We start from the raw sequence: 22,389 nt of genomic DNA, 5'->3' as shown, positions 1-22,389 counted from the left end.
GGAGGGGCAAGAACCTCTGCTTTGTTCTTACCATAACCTGTTTTAACCCAAGGTGCAGGCCTGCTCACTCCAGCAATGTGCACTTACTACTCAGTGACCTTTAAGACAAACTTCTAAGACCAGAATGTGCTGTTCTCATTTCAGTTACAGAAAGAGTACCACAATTGGCCTCGTAAGACCAAAAGAACTATCTTATGGGGCAAAGGGGGCTGGTTATCTTTGACCCTGAAGTATTTTCATTAGAAGAAATGAAAGTTTCTCTCCCAAACTGGTGCCAAAAGGTTGAGTTTATGTTATTTCCTAGTGAATAAAGTTCTGATGCTGAATTTTCATGCATACATAGAAATAGATGGTTTATTTTTTAAAAAATATTTTGGCTAGAAAAATCAGGGTCTTATCTTAAAACTCACCTACTCTCTTGTTTGTGTGTCATCTGGATATTCCAAGACCACAAGACTCTGTTACACTCCATCAGACATCCATAGTTAAAAGAGCTATAGTTGGTACCACAATTAAATATACAGGCATGACGTAAGTGGCAGCCAGTATTAAAGGATGTAGTAATAGTTCAGAGAAGCCCCTTCCTTTAAAACATGAGGGGGTTAGAATAGAAGGATGGCGCCTGACATGCTTCACAGAAGTGGATCTGTGTCAGGATAAGAGGTTCTCCAGGGAGTAAAGGTGTGGAGAAGGACTCTAGCCCATGCAACAGCAGAGACAAAGATACCAAGACAGAAAACACACTGGACAGACCAGCAGGCCTTTTATTATTTCAGAACCGTGGCTAGAAGGGTCATCAGGCCTACATCAAAAAATCTTTGTATAGTATGTCCTGGAGTTCAGATTTTTTTCTTATTGGTACTAAGAAGAGTAATGGGACAGTGTTTTTATTTCAGAAAGAAATCCTTACAAGCAGAGAGAGGAGGATAGATTGGCAAGGTGCAATTCTGAATCACAGAGAAGAGACAAGGCAAAAGCAAGAAGAGTGAGGAAGGGTCAGAGAGGAGCTGGACAGAACTCTCTGAGTCAAGAGTCTCAAACACAAGCTGTTTCCCAAAGACATAAAAAGTGAGTCAGTATGTGTCTCAAAAGGAGTACATGGCATAATAGAGCAACACATGCAGATGAAACCAGGTTCAAACCTGGGCTTTGCTCTTTACTGGTTGTGTAACCTTGCACAACTTATTTCCTGCCTCTGAGGCTCACATTGATCATGTGTATATTATCAATTATACTCCCACCCGTTATGGAGTTGGCAGGAGAACCAGATGAAAGACAGCCCTAGCTGAGCCATTAACTCATAATAGGAACCCAACAAAAGGTCTATGAAGTAGGCCGACAGAAAAGATTCACATGTATGGTTACTTGCTTTATGTTTCTAAACAAAGATTCAAATGTGTCTCAATTAAGTCAACTATTTCTGAAGCCCAGAAAGCACTTATTTAGCTCTTCTATTTGTAAAGCTAAAAGGAATTATTTAGAAGGATTTGCATTAAATGTCCAAGTATCAATTCGGTTCAATTATAATGAACACCCTCCAGTAGGGAGTTTTGGCTTGTACTGCAGACCCTGGGTATGGTACAATCAATTTCCATTTTTCAGCTCTATAGATTATTTGATGTTCTGGGTGGTTTCTATGGCATCTATATCACAGAATGTTCTCTGACTTTAGTTTCCTTTAACTTGTACAAGAGAGGAGGAAGGGTGGCTTATTGGTTTACTTCTTTGAAACATACATACACACATACTCTCTTTTTCTCTCTCACCCCAGCTTTCCAGTTTCTATGTACCCTAACTTCAACCAGTCTATATTCCAGGTTTATTCTACATATCAAGGAGCTATTTTTTCCTTTTTGCTTTCCAGTGATGTTCATTTTGCTAGAAATAACTTTCATTCTTCCTCAGAACGTCCATCTAAAGCCTGTCCCCTCTTCTAAAGACCCACAATGAGACATACCTGCTTTATGGAATCTTTTCTGGCTCTAAAGTAGGAAACTCTGTTTGATTCTCTCTTGTGGTTCATTACTACATTTAATGGAGAAAATATTGGGTTCTAAAAGTAAAGTTTATACTTCTATTTTTATGCCAACCATCACATAATTTTTCATGCTTTAGCAGATGAAAAAAAAAATCAACAACCTTCCTGGATTGTGCTTCTCAGTGCCCAAAGGCTGCTGGAAATGTTGGCCATGAGAATTAGCTCACTCTTAATTTCTACAGATATTTTAATATAAATCATGTATATGAAAAGAAATCTCTCATGGGACATACTGGCAGAAGGTAGCATAGAACAACTTCACATAGCTTTATACAATTAAAATATATCATTAGAATAAAGAAAAATATATTTTAACTAAGACATAATGACAAAAATTTTTTGTAGAAAAAATGAAGAGTTGTCTAATAAGGTATGAAAGACAGAAAGGCAAAAATGTATTCAATATACAACAATATTTATGTAGCTCCTCCTTTTAAAGCATCTATCAGAGCACTGTCAACTGTTAATACATTTTTGAAAACCAATTTTTTGTTTGATGTAGTAAAAGCCATTAACTTCTTTGAGCCTTAGTTTCCTTGACAATAAAACTAAGATTTAATCCTAATAATACCTCAAAACCTAAGGTTTCTTTGATAATTAAATTGCAAAGTGTTTGTGTATCTCTTTGAGACACTGATGATACTTAAGCTCCTCAAGAAAATACTACTGATGACTGCACTCGGCAACACGTCCTGTGCTCTTTGGAATGTGTGCAGGGAGCCTTAGCAGACAGCTGAGGGTGACAGCAGGGAGGGTGGTTTATGTGGGAACCACAGACCCTTTCCTTCTCTTTCATTTACCCAATTCATTTAAATGAAACTAGCCTGGTCTTTATGCTTCAAGGATGTACTACTAAAGGTCTTGCTCTAGTTCTATCTGGATAATTCATCTTCTCTATCCACTGGGTAGAAAGCAGACACATTCAAACAGAAATATGAAGTAGAGAATTAAAAACTGCATTCAGCCACTCTTTCTTCTCCTTTTGGGGATGGAGGTATTACTGAAGAGGGATTCAGGTGATGGAAAGATAGGATTAACAGTTTCTTGTTTTTTTGTTTTTTTTTCCTTTTTGGTACCAGGGATTGAACTCAGGGGCACTTGACCACTGAGCCACATCTCCAGCCCTATTTTGTATTTTATTTATAGACAGGGTCTCATTGAGTTACTTAGTGCTTCGTCATTGCTGAGGCTGGCTTTGAATTTGCGATTCTCTTGCCTCAGCCTCCCAAGCCACTCAGATTACAGATGTGTGTCAATGCACCCAGCTCAGTTTCTTGTATTTTGACTAATTTGATTAATTTGATACCCTCTACATTGGGAAACTATTTGTCCATTTCACCTTCCTTGTACAGGTCCAGCAAGCTGGCTGACTCGCAAATAATAAAAAATAATTGTGTGGGGTTCTTGTTAGTTTCCTAAAGAATGTTTTGGAAACATGGACAACATTGAAACCCCACACATTCTCAAACTACAAATCTGGCTGTTAGTGAATTTATGCAGAATTTTCATGTAGTGACTCTTGTCAAGAAGTTGTTTTCAAGACTTTTGTCAAAGGTGCAAAGGGTTTCTAATGAAAAATATTAAGCAAAGGCTTCAGAATATTTTCCTCTTTAGAAAAAAAGAGTTCAGATATGGTTTGAGTCTGGGCACTAATCCAGCAGGTAACAATGTTCCTTTAAAGGCATCTCTTGGATAACAATGAGCTCATCAATCAACTGTTCCAGGAAACTTAAGAATAACACATGACATAACATATCTGGCTGGGCTGACTGCTATGCTATGTAATGTTCAGTAAGCACTACCTGTTATTTGCTTTTTAGTCTCCAAGTCTCTGGTTTGCTTCAGCACCTGGAGCAGCCGAGGTACCCCATTGAGTTCAGCAACCTCCAATTTGTTGTCATTGTCCTCAAATACCAAGTTTCTCAAGGCCCCGCACACGGCTCGCTGTACATCTTCATTCTGGACTTTGAGTAGCTGTAGAAGCTTGGGGATGCCACGAAGCTGATTAACCTGGGGAAGAAGTGGGTGCATATTCCTAACATTAATTTTGATGTGGTAGTAATGCATTTCATGCTTTATGAACAGATGAAGTTCACTATGTTAACTGCAATACTTATCAGTCAATAACTGTACATAGCGCAACTTGGGACTCACACTATATAATACACCTCTGCTGCAAAGCAGTATCTGTCATCAGCAGCTTGAAGGGGGAAGGTTAAATGATAGAGGGTAGACAGAGTTATTTAAGTAGGTAACAGAAGTTAAGTGATAAAAGCGTGGACCATAATAAAAAAAGAAGAGAACTAGGGATCAGGGGAATAAGAGAAATTTTAGAGAACACCAAATTACATGAGTACTTTTTACAGGACAAAACTTTACCATCAATAATGAAATGGATCACCTTCATCAATAGTAGAAGTAAAAATTCATTTATCATGGCAATATTAATAGTAATGCAACCTAACTCCAAATCCAAGTTATTTTTATGATCAATTATTTTGAGTATTTAAAAAGGTTTACATAAATTTTGCAAGAATTTTAGTGTAAGTAAATAATTTTATGCTTTTTTTTTCAAAATTTTCTTAGTTGTTGATGAACACAATATCTTTATTTTATTTATTTATGTTTTTGTGTGGTGCTGAGGATTGAACCCAGTGCCTCACGCATGCAAGGCAAGCACTCAACCACTGAGCTACAACCCCAGCCCCTAATTTTATGCTTTTTGATGTTCTATTTAAAAAATATTTCTTCTAGTCCAGCACAGTAGTGCATGCCTGTAATCCTAGTGACTTGGGAGGCTGAGTCAAAGTCAAGTTTAAGGTCAGCCTTAGAAACTTAGTGAGGCCCTAAGCAATCTATTGACCATGTCTCAAAATAAAAAATAAAAAAGGGTTGAAGATGTAGCTGAGCAGTAAAAGTGTCCCTAAGTTCAATTCCCAGAAAAAATATATATGTTATATATATTACATATGTTATATTATATATATGCACCCACGTATATTACATACACACATATACATATATACATATACTTACATACATACACACACATATCCAAATACACAGGAAAGAACACATTGTCTATTGGAGAAAATGCCAAAACTAGCAATGGAAAAGAAAAACACATGGTTTAGATTCAGAAGCTACTATGGCTGCTTAGAAAAGGTCAAATAATATCAATTTGAGTAAATCAGTTTGGTGTTTTAGGCTGCAAATATCATCAAATGAAAAGGGAAAGGTGGACAGAGGGTTGGTACAAAGAAATGTTAAGTTGTAGTCTGATGGCTTTCCCTCTTAAAGGCTTCCATTTGCATCCAATTTGAAAACTTTTAAGTTGGTGAGAGATTTGGGTACAGATCTCAGTCATTATGACCATCTTAATGCAAAAATTTCAGGTAGCAAGTTTATGAATAGGGATGAACTTTTCTTTCAAATGAAGTTAGTTAGGTATGAAAGGTACCTAACTGCCAGCAGTCTGCCCTGTGTGTGTGTGTGTGTGTGTGTGTGTGTGAGAGTGTGTGTGTGTAGGGGTGTGTGAGTGGCACACCTGGCTTAAAGGCACATTTGCATGTATTCTATATAAAATTCCAGCCACCCTCTCTTGTTAATAGTAGAGATAGTATTTATGACACAATCTTCCAATCTTATGTCTTCCTTTGTTAGCACTGGGAAAAGACTACAAGGAAGGAAGGAATGAAAGTCCAGGTTGTAAAACAATCTAAATAATAATAATAATAAAAGTAATAAGTACAATAACAATAAAGCAAAAATAACAACTCTTCCTCTTCTTGTATCTCTCAATAAGAGGTGTCACCATAGTCTTAAAAAGTTCTATAGACATTAACTAATTAAGAGCTTATAAGACGTTTAAGAGGGCCAGGCATGGTGGCACACACCTGTAATCCCAGTGGCTAAGGCAGGAGGATCACAGGTTTGAAGCCAGACTCAGCAATTTAGCAAGGCCCTAAGCAACTTAGTGAGACCCTGTCTCTAAATAAAAACACAAAAAAGGGCTGGTGATGTGGCTCAGGAGTTGGGCGCTCCTGGGTTCAATCCCTAGTATCAAAAACAAAACAAAATAAAACAAACCTTAAAAGGAAAGTGATCTTTTTAAAACAGGACACATAAAAACATAACTGTTGTATATGTCACTAGGATATCATGGGATGTATCAATACAGAGCAAAGTACTTTTTGATACCCTTAAGGCTTCACTGGTATTTTTTTTTTTTTCTTCACTGGTATTAATGAGCAGTAACACTTTCACTTACTGGCTTTCTTATACTTGAACAATAAGAGACAGATGGGAAGTCAGCCAGAGCAATTCTGTTTGGCTATAACTAAAGCCATTCTAATATATTCATACATCAATGCCAATAATAAAGATTTCTTAGGTACCCATTCGAACTGGTGCAAAAGATCCACATCTACTTGTTTGCTTCCTCTATTTCCATTATTATACTTCCTTAAGAGCAAAAAAAAAAAAAAAAAAAGAGCACAATTTATTTAAGACAACTTATAGTTCTCACGTTTCTCTAATGTTCTAAATTTTTATTTTATAGTTAAGTTTTAAGGTAGCAAAATTCATACTTCATGAACTTCACAAATGGCTAGCTAAGCCAAATCTTCACAGCAGCAGCAGATACATCAGAAGCAAAAAGAAAATGCTGTTTGTCCTGAGGTACTTTGGCAGCTTTAGAAATATTTTATTAACTTAATTTATAATTTATAAGTTGCCTTCTTCAAAATATGATGTGAAATAGCTCACTGGCCATATTGCATTTCAAGCTGTTATGATAGGATTAGTGAGAAGTGGAATGAGGAAGCCTCTCTGGCTCTCACCGGTCACCTTTATCCCCTTGGCTCTCAGCACTTGCTCCAGTCCGGAAAGAGGGTACTGCAGACATGACAGTGTGCAGATAAAGGCTGAAATCCGGCTACTGTTCTACCTTCTGTAGAATTTGACTCCCTAGTGTCTGGAACTTAACCCAGGTTTAAAAATAGGCTTCAGTTTCTTTTATCCACTTTATCAAACAAATGGATATAAATCTGATGAAATGCAAGAAGTGAGAACTCTTCCCTTGGGCATTTAACTAGAGGATGGTAGATGATGAATCATGTATAGATTAGGATCAAAATCAAATGTGCTGCTTTTGTCCCTTAAAACTCAGGGAGGCAGTTGAGACCAGAAATGTTTGACGAGTTTCCTTGTCATATTGAATCCTCAGGGGACTTTTTCTTCTTTTGAGGAGAGAAAAAAAGAAATCACTAGCATAAAGTCTCAGAACTTCAAAAAAGCTTTCATTTGAAATGGTTTCTAAATTTATGAACGGGCAGAATCATATTAGAATTTTATCTTTCTCTTTGGCTTTCTGTAACATTCTTCCCTGCTAACTATAAAATAAGTAAAGGAGCCAGGAGTGGTGGTGCACACCTGTAATCCTAGCTACTTTGGAGGCTGAAGCAGGGAGATCATAAAGCAAGGCCAGTCTGGGAAACTTAGTGAGAACTTGTCTCAAAATAAAAAATAAACAGAGGTGAGGTTCAGTAATAGATAGAGCATCCCTAGATCCAATCTATGGTTAACCCTCACCCCCCACCCCCGGGCACATACACTCAAATAAGTAAATGATGGAGATTTCAGGTGAAAAATAAGCAGCATGGGAAACACCTGACTTTGGAGAAAAAGGCTGCGGTACTGCACAGTCTTTGCTCTCACGTCCTTCCCTGTCTGGAATGTTCTGCCCACTTCTCTATTCTGGCAAAGCCCTGCTCATCCAGCATGATCCAGCTCAAATGTCACCTTCTTCGTGAAATGTCACTCCCTTCCTCTTTCCTTCCCATTAGAATTAATCATGCCCTATAAATCGGTCTAACCTTTCAGGAAGGTAATTGGCAACATGTGTCAAAACTTTAAAAATATTTGCTTCTGGTAACCTTCATTAGGAAATAGTGTGAAATGCAGACACACACTAATATATAAAAATAGTAACTGCAGTATTTATAATAATGAAAAATAAGGAACCATAGAAAGCCAACAGTGGAGGAGAAGCAGTTGGTGACTGTCACATATCCACATGTTGAGATATTCATGGGAGAGGCAGAGCAGTGTTTGAACTGACAGAAATTTTATTAGTCATACATTTTCCCCATCAGTCAAATGGAATTGTGTAAGGTTAATTATCATGTGCTAGGCACACAGTAGTTACTTAACACTTAGTAGTTACTACTATTACCATTAAAATGCCACCATTAAGCTAATGTTTAAAAAATATTATTAGTGTTATGAGAAAATGCTTATGATACACTTTTCAAAGGTGGAATAAAATATATATGCATTTCCACTCATAAACACAGGCATAGAGAAAAACAGGATTAGGGGATTTGGGAGAAGTGATCAAAGGCATAAATCATGAATGGAATCTGCTATTTTTTTAAGGGTATATCTGTGCATACTTAAAAAATTTTAAAATCCCCACAAAACAAGCTACATATCCAACTTGGTTGCAGATATGTAAGTTTATGTGTTTAATATCAGAGGAAAAACCCTAAAATAACAATGGTAGGATTAAGGGTATTTTTTTTTCTTTTTTAATTCTCAAATTTCTTAAAATGAACTTAAATTAGTTTTGTAAGATTTTGCAAAACATTTATAGTGGTCACTACTTCAGTGATAAGATTTGAAATATACATGGAAAAGGACCATTTAAAAAAGGGTTTTGCAGATTAAATTAAAGGATTTATTTTTAATCCAGCAGGCAAGATCGGCATTAATTGGAAAGATCTCCCTAAAAGGAGACTGGATTGGGAGTAGGTAAGAATGGAAGTAGGGATATTAGTTAGGAGGCCACTGGATTAACAGATGATGGTGACAGGGACCAGGATAGTAGAGCTGAGTAGGGAGTAAAAGGTGGGTGTTGGATTAAAGATATTTTTACTAATAGTATTAGAGAACTTGAACACTGAGTAAAAACAAAAGGGAAGGAAAAAAAACCCCAACAACCTTTTTTTTTAAAGTCTGTTCAAGTTTTGGTGTCAAACTATCTAAGTAAACTACTGTTCATTATCTACATCCCTAATCTGAAAATCTAAAATGATGCCACAAGTGGAAAATTCTACACCATAAAGCTCTGTTTCATGCACAAATTAAAAATATTGTATAAAATTATCTTCAAGCTTCATTTATAAGTTGTATTTTAAAAATAAATGAATTTTGTGCTTAGATTTTGATCCTGCCCCCAAGGTATCACATTATGTATGTGCAAAAATTCCGAGTGTTTTTTTCCTGAAAAAAAATCCCAAATCCAAAACAATTCTGGTCCCAAGCATTTTGGATGAGAGATACTCAACTTGTAAGAGGCTCTGAATTATTTTAGGTAAGCAATATAGCACCATCTAATTGTAGTCTTATAACAATTCTTTGTAGTGAAACTAAAATTTCCTACTTTATAAGGAGGAAAGTTGGAGCTTGAGTAGGTAGAATATCTCGCCCAAGGTCACCCATGTAATAAGAGTACTGGGATTCAAATCTAGCTCTGATTGATTCCTGAAAGTCTATGCTCAACCACTAGTGTCTAGAATCCCAATCCACTGGAAGCTAATATCAATCCATTGATAGCTGAATGAACTGCTGGGAGGTGGAACCTACTTGGAGCAAGTTAAGTAAGTCATGGGGGACAGACCTGAGAAGGGTCCATTCCTGGCCCCATCGCCTGCTATGAACTGAGAAGCTGTCCTCCTCCACATCCTTCCACCATGATGTTCTGTCTCACCTCAAGTCCAGAACAGTGGAGCTGGCTGACCATGATTTGAGACCTCTGAAACCTTGAGCTATAAATGTTTCCTCCTTTAAGGTATTCTTGTTCAGTATTTTGGTCACAACAATGAAAAGCTGACTAACACAAGTATCAACAGAAAAAGAGATGCAGAGAAAGAGAATTCCTGAAATCAGCAAAGGGTTCCCCTCCAGCATTCAGTAGAGTATTAATTATGCATGTGTGTAAAGAAAACTGGTTGAGGCCAGGGAAATAATCACATGAAATGATTTAAAGGAATAGCTACCATGTTCATACAGGACCAGGAACAGTGATTTTTCTTACCAGCCAGCCATGAGAGCCTCAAAATTCATGATATAATAGAAAGAGTTCTCAAAGTGTCTTGCTTTAGAGGTAGGATCAATTATCTACAGAGGAATGCTGATTTGGTCCCCCCTAGATCTTAAGAGCAAAATTTGAAAAATCCAAACTATTTCCAAGTAACTTGACTGCATCCCAGAAAAAAGTTCAAGATTATGTATTTATGAAAATATAAAATTAACCAGTACCCAACAAGATAAAATTCATGATGCCAGTCTAAAAATTGCCAGTGCTGATCACAGTGGTGCAGACTGTAATTCCAACTATTCAGGAGGCTGAAGCAGAAGGATCACAAGTTCAAAGGCAGCCTCAGCAACTTGGTGATATCATGTCTCAAAACAAAAACCATAAAAAAAAGGGGCTGGGAATGTGGCTCAGTAGTTAAGTGCCCCTGAACACAGAATTAGCAGACAAGAACATTAAAGTAGCAATTTTAACTTCTTCTATATGTCCAGAAAACTTGAGCAAAGGTGGGACATAAAAAGGGTAAGTAGGGCCATAAAAGGTGTAAAAAATATTTAAGGAGATTTCATTTCTGAGATAAAAAGTACAATTTATGAAATAAAAATACTCTGAATACCAATGGTATATTAAACACTGTAGAAGAAAAGGTTGGTAAATTTAAAGAATAATTTTTGAACTTATTCAAAAGGAAGCAAAGAAAAAATAAAAGACTAAAGAAGAAAAAGAATAGGCTATTGATGAGCTATGGGACAACCCTAAGCAGTTAACATATATGTAATTTATGTAATTATAGTTCCCAAAGGAGGAACAGAAGCAGATAAACAAATGTGAAAAGCTAGTGGCTGAAAAGGTTCCAAAACTGATGAAAAGTAGAAATCCACAAATCTAAGAGCTCAGTGAACTCCCCCTACACAAGAAATATAAGGAAAACTACACCAAGGCACATTGTAACCAATATGTTTAACAACAGTGTTAAAGAGAAAATCTTAAAAGCAACAAGGGATGGGGGGTGGAGGGGGTGTGGGAAGACATACTCTAGAGAGGAGCAAAGATAAGGATGACAAGTGATTTCTGTCTGAAACAATGCAATTGAGATGACAGTTAAAAAAATATCTTTTAAGCACTGACATTTAAAAGGGAAAGTAACAAATGGCATCTACACAAAGAACTAGAACAACATACAGGAAATGGAAAAATCCCTGAAAAGACACAACTAGCAAAGCTCACTGAAGAAGAAATAGCCCAAATTACCCCATGTCAATTAAATAAACTGAATTTGTAGTTAAGAAACTATTGAAAAATTGAAAAAGATTGAATATTTTCTAATTCATTCAATTAGACAAAAAAAGGACAATGACATCTTATCTTTTAAATACACATGTAAAAACTCTTAAAATTTTATCAAGTCTAACTAAAAATATAAAAAAATGACAGTATGCCATAGCCAAGTGTGATTTATCTCAGGAATGGCATAACATTTTAAAATCAATCAAGGTAATTTATCATAATAGCAAAAGTAAAATGAAAAAAAACCCCAGAAATATTTCAATAGATACATAAAATGCAAAATCCAATAATCATTATTGGTACTAAAAAAAAGAAAAGAAAGAAACACTTCATTAAGACAGAAATAGATAGGAAGTTCTTCAACTTTATGTGGTCACCCATGAAAAGACAACAGGTAGTCGTATACTTTATAAAGAAAGACTGATCAGGAACAGGATGAATACGTACTCTCAGACTTCCTTTCAAGATTGTAGGGGAGGTTTTAGCAAGCAAAAAACTGAACACAATGGTGCACACCTGTAATATCAGCTATTTGAGAGGATGAGGCAGGAGGATTACAAGTTTAAGGCTAACCTGGACAATTTAGCGAGACCCTATCTCAAAATACAATAAAAAGGGCTAGTAGAGCACTTACTTGCCTAGCATATATGAGATCCTGGCTTCAGTTTCTAGTACTGAAACAAAGAAAACAAAAGGAAGAAGAAAAAAAAGAAAGAAATACAAAGCATCCAAATTGAAATGAAACTATACTTGTAAATGGCATTATCTTCTATGTAGAAAAATCTGATGGAATCTTAAAAAATGCTACCAGAGCTAATAACTGAATGTAGAAATATCTTAAGCTACAAGATCAATATATACAAATATCAATTTTATATACTAGCAATGAACAATCAAAAATTTTAGTAAAAATATAACTTATGAAAGCATCTGGAAGTATGATAAACTTAAGGATAAATCTTAAAAAAATATGAAAGACCTCTAGAGTAAAAACTATATAACATTGCTGAGAGAAATTTGGGAAGACTTCAATAAATGGTGAGATATATTGTGTTCTCCATGAAAACTCAACATTGTTAAGATGTCAACTCTTCTCAGATCTGTCTCTGGATTCAATGCATTCTCAAAATTCCAGTAGGTTTTTTTTTTGTTGTTGTTGTTTTTAAAGAAATTGACAAACTGATTAGAAAATTCAAATATAACTGCAAAGACCTAGAATAGCCAACACAACTCTGAAAGAGAGCAAAGTTGGAGAACTAATATTACTTAATTTTAAGACTTATTATAAAATTATAGTAATCAAGACCATGTAGTTCACAGTAAATCAGGAGGCTGAGGCAGAAGGAGCACAAGTTTGAGACCAGCCTGGACAACTTAACAAGGCCCTGACTTAAAATTAAATAAAAAGTGCTGGGGATATAGTTCAGTGGTAGGATGTGTGAATAGTATGGCATTTGAATAAATATGAACAAATAGATCAGTGGAAGAGAACACACACCAAAAATACATTCACCTATGTGATCAATTTCTCCTCAAGAAAAGTAGAAAGACAATTTATTAGTGAGAGGAAAGTCTTTTTAATAAATAACACCTAAAAAATTGAATGTGCCAAAAAAGAAACTTCAGTTTAAATCTCATAATACACACAAAACTAACCCCAAAAAACTATAGACCAATATCAAAACAAAATTATGTAAGCTCATGAAAGGATGTTCAATTTCACTAATGATTAGGGAAATGCATATTAAAACCACAGTGAAATACCATTATAAATTTAAATAAAATCATAAAAATTCATTTAAAATAATAAAATAATTGGGCAGTTTCTTAAAAAGTGAAACATACACTACTGTATCATCCAGGGATCCTACTCTTGGGTATTCAATGAAGAGAAATGAAAGCATATATCTACATGAAGATCTATACATATGATCAAAGCAGTTTTTTTTAATAGCCAAGACTTTTGATACACACCACACGAATGAATTTAAAACACTTGAGCTAAGTAAAATAATGCAGAAAAAGAGCATGCATGCTGTATAATTCCACTTACACCAAATTCTAGAAAATTCACTCTGTAGTATGGGGGTTGTCTTGAGAGAGGTGGAAATTGATTGGAGAGGGATGGAACATGCAGGTTACATACAAATATTAGAAAATATTGGAGGTAATGGATATGTTCATGATCTTGATTATGACAATCATTTCACAATGCAAAAACATGTCAAAATGTTGTTAAACTGCATCTCAATAAAGCTGTTAAAAACGAAACCAAAAAAGCTGGTACATTTAGACAACAGAAATCAATGTAGCAGTTTTAAAGAATGAGATAAGGCTAACATGTATTGAAGACTTCTAAGATACAGTGTAATTTTGTTTTCAATCAAAAAAGGTATGACACTCCTCTTCCAAAACAAATATATAATGACCTATTGATTCCAACTCTGGAGATCAGTCCTATGATAACATTTCGGGAAATGTTAAAGAATAAATGTACAAACTATTCATCAATTATTATAGTATGTTAATGAAACAACTTAATGAAAAAGTTGCAAAATACTACTTATATTAATATGTTTTTTAAGTCTAGAAAACAATATCATAAAATGAATACATTCTTTCTCTGAAATATCTGAAAGTACATACATTGGTCAATAACAATTGCCTCTGGGGTCAGTTCTAAATGGGGAGGTTGGGCACGCAGACCAAGGGAAGGGCTTGTGTAGGGGGACTTCCTTTCTAAGATTCTGAATTGCAAGAAGGATTGTGTGTAATAAGTCTATATTTCCTTTTAAATTAAAAAAAAACCTCAATGACAATTTTTAAAAATGTAAATAATGACCCATATTTGATATTCAGGGTCATCATAACAGATGTGGTGGTGGGCTGGTTTTGCAAAGAACTTGCGAAGATACGCACCCTTTTCCGTGCTTCAGCTTTCTGGAAGCACTCATGCTGTATGAAAGTAGCTGCAGCAGAAATCCTGGCTGGCGGCGTGTGGTCTGCATCAAGCATACTTACTGCTCGTTCCAGGGTCATCTCCACGTCTGCATTCCTAGACAAACAGTCACAGATTCAGCCAGGCTCTAAATGGCTCCCTCCTGCCTATCAATCTGATCTTCCAGAGAGCATTCAGGGAATATTGTGAAACACCTAAACTATCTGAGCCTTACTTTCCTTCATACAAAGAAAAATCAGCACCTGAGATTGGATGCAAATGGCTGAAGTCTTACGCTCCACTAAGACTGGCCTCTGAAGATGTTGTTGAAGAGATTCATAACATGTACCAAAGAAATGGCACTTTTAAGTATGTATAGTATGAAAATTATACCTGCAAAGTGACCTTAATGACCCAGTTAAGACTGTTTAGATGGAATCTAAAATAAATTTGTTCAAAGAAATAAAAATTATTTCTATTCTGGTAATGGCACACCTATGGGTAGAAACATCTCCTTTCTCAAACTGCTCAGAATCTGTTATTTCACCCCAAAATAAATTAGAAATAGAAGCATTTCTAAAATGCATATAATAGTATGGAAACAGTGGAAGCCTGAAAAATGGAGTTCTGGCTGGGTATGATGGTACATGCCTGTAATCCCAGTAACTTGGGAGGCCAAGGCAGGTGGATCACAAGTTGGGGGTCTGCCTGGGCAACTTAGCAAGACCCTGTCTCTAAATAAAAGGTAAAAAAGGTTGGCAATGCAGCACAGTTATAGAGCATCCTGGGTTCAATCCCCAGTACAGCCAACCCCCCCCCCCTCCAAACCAAAAACCAAACTAAATCAAAACCAAAACTCAAACCCAAACAAAACAAACACACTGGGTTTTATTTTGTTAAAATAAGTCGTGCTGGTGTGACAGAATACATCAGGAAAGGTAATCATTAAATGCAATGATAGATACCTTTATTTCTTAAAAAAATATTCATTCTGTTACCATTTGCCACTGAAATGACATTCAGTTTGTGCCTGTCCCAGTGGCTTACTTTTGTCCTTTACTAGTTGCCAATAATGATGAAGCCTAAAGTAGTTTGACACAGGGAAACTCACTGAGAGAGGACACCTAAAATTGCTACTTATAAAATCATAACTCCCCAAAGCCTCATAGCATTGTGTTTTTTCTCCCTTTTTATTTCTGCCTGGAGGGTGACTAGCTTAGTCTATTATCAGCTTGGATGTTAGGTAATGAGGACACCAAAGAAACCTGGAGAGGGTGCTTTCCACTCTCTGCTGACAAGCAAACACCCTGAGTAAATTCTCTTTGCCATTAGGCTAACCCACTAACACCTACCCACATGCACAGAAGTGAGTGGGTACAGTGTTGTGAATGGTGTATTTTTGTGGGGTGGGTATGATGTGCTTGAGGGGGAAAGAAGTAATGGGCTTCATGACTGAAAAGTAAACCTGCTGCTCCTGACACACATGTTCCAACACAGAAGTGTTACCTCATGAGCAGAAGGGTATTAAAAGTGGAGCATTTCTGGCATCTATACTGAGAATTATATAATGATGTCATATTTGAGAATGTTGTGCCTCAGGAGTTAATTTTAATTGGTAAAAAGAATGCAGGCTATTATGCAAAACTAGAAGTTAAAATCATTTTTATTTAAAATAAACACACGTTTTAAAAGAAATGGAAATACTTTGTGGACTTGAATGGCTTTTCAGAGAAATCATAACTCCAAAAGTCTCAATCTCAATGGTAACCGCAAGCATTTATCATCCAGGATTCCAGGTGTTTACCTAATGAAAGATCCTTCATACCGTGAGAATAGCCTTCTGTTTAATACAGCCTTTTTTTTTTTTTTAAGATTCAGCCATTAATCAATCTTATAAAGCCATAAAGGATTCAAGGAAAGTTTGATTCTCCCATCTTCAACCCCCACAAAATAATTCCATTACTCTAATCCTTTATATTCCTGAACATAATTCATGAAGAAGCTCCACATTCATTCCCAGTTGACCCAATGCCAGTTCACTTTGTCACTAAAAACAATTCCTAACTAAATGAAGGCTTACTCAGTAAGGTTTTTCTACAGCTACTGGTGTGTCAATTTTCTGTGTTATTATTGTCCATAAAGTCCCACTCTGTGAAAGGCACACCTTCTGACCCCAGTCTAGCTCCATTTCTTGCATCTCTCCCCTCTTTCTTACTCCTCCTTTGATCTCCTACCCCACCCTCAATCACACCAGACTTTTCATCTTTCTCTAAACACTGCAACCTTCTTCACAAGGTGCCTTTTTGATTTTTCTAGGAAGCACATGCTTCTATTTCATTGCTATCCATTACTCAAGACTGGAATGAGATACCATCACTTTGGTAAAATCTTTTCTATGCCTCTACCCGCTGGAGCTGTTCCTTTCTTCTCCTGCAGCATTCCTCTACTGCATTTTTTTTCTCTCTTCCTCCTTTCTTCTTTCCTTCCTTTTCTACTTTCCTTTCTTTATTCCTTCCCATTCACTGAAGAACACTTCTGGAAGCCAGCAGAAGTGTGGCTTAGAAGATGACGTTGGGGTGGCAGGTGAGGATCAGGAACAGCAGTTACTCTCTGGCCCCATGTCCCCTGAACTACCAGACTGTAGATGAGTCTTTTCAACAGCTTTAGTTCAAATGTTAACACGATATCAAAATAAAGGGGCTGGGGAGGTGTAGGTTAGAAGTAAGATACTTGTCTAGCACTGGGGTCAATCCTCAGCACCACAAAAACAAAAACAAAACAAAACAACAAAAGAAAATTTAAGATGAGGTCAGTATAAATAAAAACGTAAAAAGGTATGTGAAATACCACTGGCTCAAATGTGAGATGTCACAGCGGGGAAAAAAAGAGTAATTTTTTTTTTTTTTTTTGTGAGTACCATCTCCCAATAACCAGGACTTCTGCTAATAACAAAGCCCTGTCCTAGACTGGATCTTCTGACATCAGAATATGGCTATATTTTCTGAAGGTCGAAAAAATATCAGCTAAGGAATGGACAACTAATGCTGGGTGTGGTGGTGCATTACTTGTAATCCCAGTGGCTCGGGAGGCTGAAGCAGCAGGATTGCAAGTTTGAGGCAAGCCTTAACAATTAGCAAGGCCCTTAGCAACTTAGTGAGACCCTGTATCAAAATAAAAATGAGTTGGGGATGTGGTTCAGTGGTAAAGTGCCCCTGAGTTTAATCCCCAGTAACAAACAACAAAAAGAATGGATAGCTCACTGAAGTGTTGTTGCTTGATACTTTGTAAAATGCGAATTCCCCTACCTCCAAAAGAGTGATGAAGGTGCTGCTTTGGAAAGATAATTCTGGAGGAGACATGTGGACATGTGTTTATAGAAACAAAGAGACCGTTTTAAGGGCCCTGGAAGAGTCTTAGCTGGGATGATGAAGCCTTAAACTGGGTTATTAAAATGGAAATGTAAACAATGATGCAGTTGGAAGAGACCTGAAAAATCAAAGAACTAAAGCGACTAGTGATTCAGAGGATGTAGAGGAGAGTCCATGTGACCTGTTTTCTGCTCTAACTTGCTCTAGGTCACAAACTTGCTGGTGATCCTACTGGAGCTCCCTGCTCTCTCCTAGTCTCCTCAACAGAGTGCACTGCTCTGTTGTACTCTGAAGCCCTGCAGGCACCAGCATGTACCTCACGGCCTTGCACTTACAACATGCCCTACTTTCTTTTCCTTAGACCTTCATATAAACCACTCAATTTTTATATTTATGATGCTGAGGGAAATGCTGGGCAAACTGGAAGAACCTAACATCTGTTATGAATCCAAGAGGTTCAGAAATCATATTTTTAGAAAAATTCATCTGGAACTTTCTACTTGGTGATTCTTTTAAACCTTTCTCATTGGTCTGATTTAGAACAAGTGATGACTATCTCAGTTTTACTCAGATCTCAGTTTTCAGCCCTATTAGTAACTGATCGGCCATTCTTTTGGAATGACGAATCCATTGTTTGCTACCTTATGTCATTAGGTAGGTTTATGGTTGAATCTAGCTACTTCATAGGAATGTTCCACATGTATGAAAGAATACTCCTATACATATAAGAATTTGGGTAAGAATAAAAAAGAATTTTTTTTTTAATGGAACTTAATAGTTTGAAAGGTGAGACAGTGCAGGCAAGGACAGCCCAGAGTGCTTCAGGGTACACCCTGGGGAACTGATAGGAGAGGGAGCACACCAGAAGCATAAGAAAGGCAGGCCAGACTCTGCCTCAATCATCATTTTTCTTCATAATAGAAAATATCTCTGGCTCCCTCTCATCTCCATAGAAAGCAAAAATTTCCCTTCAGAAATCAGAGAAAAGGGTTAGTATCTATGGTTTGGTATCTAGAACTTGGAGAATCTCAGGCAAACATTCCTTACTCTTTAAATTTGGGGGCAGGGGAGGGGTGCTGGAGCTTTTAACTCATGGCTTTACGCAAGATAGGCAAGTGTTCTACCACTGAGCCACATACCAGCCCACCCTTATTTATTTATTTATTTATTTTGTACCAGGGATGAACCCATGGATGATTAACCACTGAGTCATATCCCTAGCCCTTGTATATATTTTATTAGAGACAGGGTCTCACTGAGTTGCTTGGGACTTGCTAAATTGCTATCCTCCTGCCTCAGCATCCCTAGGATTACAGGTGTGTACCACTGTGCCCAGCTCCCCACCCTTTATTTTAAATTTCTTGACCTCTAGTGTTCCTTCTATTCTTTGAAATATCATTAAATATTATAATGAATTACCCTGGACATTAAAACAAGAATTTGAGCAACAAAAGTGCTAGATGTCAAAAAGTAAAGAGTTTGTATTTTTTCCTTCCCTTTTTAATTTCTGTATAGAACCATCATGGAATGGCCTCTGTTTTAGGGGTGCTGAGAACATAAAGATGAATGAGCCATTGGTAAGAAGCTCAAAGTCTAGAGAGATAACAGATAAGTAAATGAATAACCACAAGAGTTACTCTGATAGAGACATCCACACAATGTTGCTATCTGGGGCACATAAGCTAGATTGGGAAGGGAATGGCCAGGAAAATGGTGATGTTGCAGTTAAATCCAGAATTATGAGCAGCCATACAAAAACAAAGCTGCATGTGAAGGGCTGAAGTGGGAAAGAAAGTGGGGGAGGGTGATGTGGGGGGAGAGGAGGAGGAAGAAGGGAGAGAGAGAGATCAAATGAGAGTGAATGCACAAATATCTTACATTAAGGAAAATAGCAGGAGGTTGCAAGTGGTTTAAGCATGGGTGTGTTTGAGGACGGTAGTCATGAAGAGTGGAGAAGAGTACAAAGAGAAGAGACTGGAGTGAGAAGCAGAGATGAAAACACCTTGGGTTTTGTATGCCATGCTAAAAAGCTTGACTACTCAGTGGAATTATGCAAAGGTGGTAAACCAGGGAAAGAAACAATCAGGTGTGAGAAGATCATTTTGACAGTCCTAGACAACAGTTCTGTGCAAGACCAGTGGCAGAGAGACTTGTGCAATGGAGATGGAGAAAATGATGAAAATGTAAGACCAATTAAAGAGGTTAAAATATGGCTTGGTGATAGATGACTATGGAGAAAGATGATAAGAATGACCTCCAGGTTTGTAGCTGAAAGAGCTCAGTAGGAAGAAATGCCTAGGAACAGAAGGCCTAGAGGAGCTAGCGAATTTGGTTTAGGATATGCTGAATTGGGGATGTCCAGGAATTTGTTAAATCTACATAAAGGTCTACAGGGTAAAAGATTAAAGATAAAAACTTTTGGAATCGGGAGGATACCAGTGAGATACCAGGGCCTCCCAGGAAAAGCACCAAGACCCAGAGAGAAGGGTTACTGGAGATGACTTCTTTGGGCCTGAAAAAAAGAAGCACTTTTAGAAGATTAAGAAGACTGCAGAAGTGTGTCACGGTGACATAAAAGACTAAATGCGTGTCTGTTTAGGATGTAGCTAAAAAGCAGTCACCGCTACATTTGTCAGGAGAATGTTCCAGTGAGGTGGTGGGGACAGAAGCCATATTGCAGAGGGCTGATGAGTCTGAGAAGTGACGGGCTGGTTTAGAATGTCTGAGGGCACAGAGTTTGAGAAATGGGATGATAGCTTTGCTATTGTTAAAATGATTTTGCTAAAAATGGTGTTTATCACAAATCCTAGGCTGTAGTAGACATTTAATAAATTCTAAATTACCATTTAAAAGTCCTTATCAGTATTTTCCTCCATAAACAATTATCTGATGTATTTTTCCTTCTCTAGAAATGTGTTCATATTGACAAAGATCTGCTTCCTACCAGAAATGTTAGAAGTTTCATACAAACATTTGATTTATGAAAAGTATTTCTTGCTTTAACACCTAACACCTTTTTCGAAAGTAATTTATCACCATAGCTTGCCTAATCAATAGGTACACTACACATTTTCATTTAAGAAATGACTACCAATAAGCAATTTTAAAATCAAACAATCAGATAATATTTTGCCTTAATGATTCCAAATCATTATTTTAGGAGTTACTGATTTCATCACTGATCCATTTACAAACATTCTTTTAGTAACTTCCTCAGTTTACCCAATTTGTACTTGAGCATTAAATTTAAATAAGGGTTAAGATCCAAATTAGTCAAACCATAACATAAATAGGAAAGGTAAAGGAATGACTTTGAAAATTCAATATTTTGATTATTTAGTTTTGCAAAAAAAAAAAAAAAACAAACCTCCAAATCCATAGTACTGAAATCAAAAGTAAAGGTATCAAGTATCAAAGGAAAGAAAGAGACATCTAGAAATCAACTGCCTCTCCTTAGCTCTCGGAGTCCTTTTACATTAATAATCATGCAAATAGCACTTGAGGCACACACTCAGCACCAGAAGTAAACATTTGTGCCTTTTCTTTCCTTTATTTCCAGGACTGATTGAAAAAAAATGCATATAAAATTATCCATTTTTTGGTCTATGCTGGAGTTTGCTCTTGATAAGAGCAGATTTTCACATAGCCAAGGAGCAGCGATCCCTTTAGCCAGCATCTAATCTGGAACAGATGGGCTAAACGTCACATTTTTGCACAAAGCTGTCATGTGAGCAGGTAGCTTGGCCCCTGGTTCCTGAGGTAAACAGGCTGATCTGTCAATTAGGCAACTGCCCGAAAAGTCATTATTTTAATCACTTATCTCTGTCAGCCTTTCTCTCCAGCCCTAGAAGTGCCAGCTCACACTGTCAGGGCTGTGGGAACAGAATGTGCTGGCACCGACTGAGTGGTAGATTCAGAAGACTCACCCAAGCTGGGAGTCGACAGTGCTTCTCTCCACGAGCACATTCCCACTTCCTGCTGCTGCCACCTGGCCCACGGTCATGTGCGTCCTTCTCCCACCAGAGTCCACAGTGACACTGGGCCCGGCTTCCCTCAACGTGCGGGTGCTGTGGAAGGAGCTCTGGTGCCAGGAAGACCTGGCAGCTCTGTTCTGAGTGACGGGCTGCAGGGGCACCAGAGGCCTCATCTGCCCTGAATTCCAGTAGTTTTCCTTCTCCAAGAGGTTGCCCATACTGTGACTGGTCCCCGGCCTGGGGTAGGTGAGCACCGAAGGGTTGACAGGGACACTGTCAAAGACAGTGTCACTAACAGACCCATACTGGTGTTGTCTGTGGTAAGTGTCATAGTGGCGCTGTCTGCTCACAGCATGGTTGAACCCCACGATTTCCGAGCGGGCATATCTGGGTGGCATGAGGAGGGTGGAGCGCCTGCTGTCTTGGTGGCGCAGTGTGTGCCCAGGCTGGGTTCTGTGGCTGTAATGGTAATCGCTGTGAGCGTAATGAAACCTCTCAGGGCTGCTGTCTGGAGAGATCTCCAGTCTCCTCAGAGGCTGCCTCAAGGATCTTTCTTCCACTGACTTCTGGGAGCTGTACTGTGCCGTTCCTCGCCCCCAACGACCCCCGTAAGTGGCAGTTGTGCCAGCCTGCAGGAGAGAAAAATAAAACTTCAATGAAGCATAAATCTGTTTTTGTCTTTGCTT

General features: G+C 37.5%; 1 protein-coding gene across 1 annotated transcript in view; it reads right to left on the bottom strand.

Annotated features, from left to right (window-relative positions):
* Positions 1 to 22,389, bottom strand: part of Pkp2 (plakophilin 2) — a 76,290-nt gene that overhangs the window by 34,335 nt on the left and 19,566 nt on the right. Inside the window, exons 3-5 of the mRNA XM_005334033.5 lie at positions 21,656 to 22,332; positions 14,343 to 14,478; positions 3,841 to 4,048 (exon numbers count right to left, since the gene is read on the bottom strand). Coding sequence (XP_005334090.1) covers positions 3,841 to 4,048; positions 14,343 to 14,478; positions 21,656 to 22,332 — 1,021 coding nt within the window. The remainder of the gene's footprint in view (positions 1 to 3,840; positions 4,049 to 14,342; positions 14,479 to 21,655; positions 22,333 to 22,389) is intronic.

The sequence above is a fragment of the Ictidomys tridecemlineatus genome, chromosome 6 (genome assembly GCF_052094955.1).
Source record: "Ictidomys tridecemlineatus isolate mIctTri1 chromosome 6, mIctTri1.hap1, whole genome shotgun sequence".
Taxonomy (NCBI): Eukaryota; Metazoa; Chordata; class Mammalia; order Rodentia; family Sciuridae; genus Ictidomys; species Ictidomys tridecemlineatus.
This window is presented reverse-complemented; position numbering and strand designations above follow the sequence as displayed.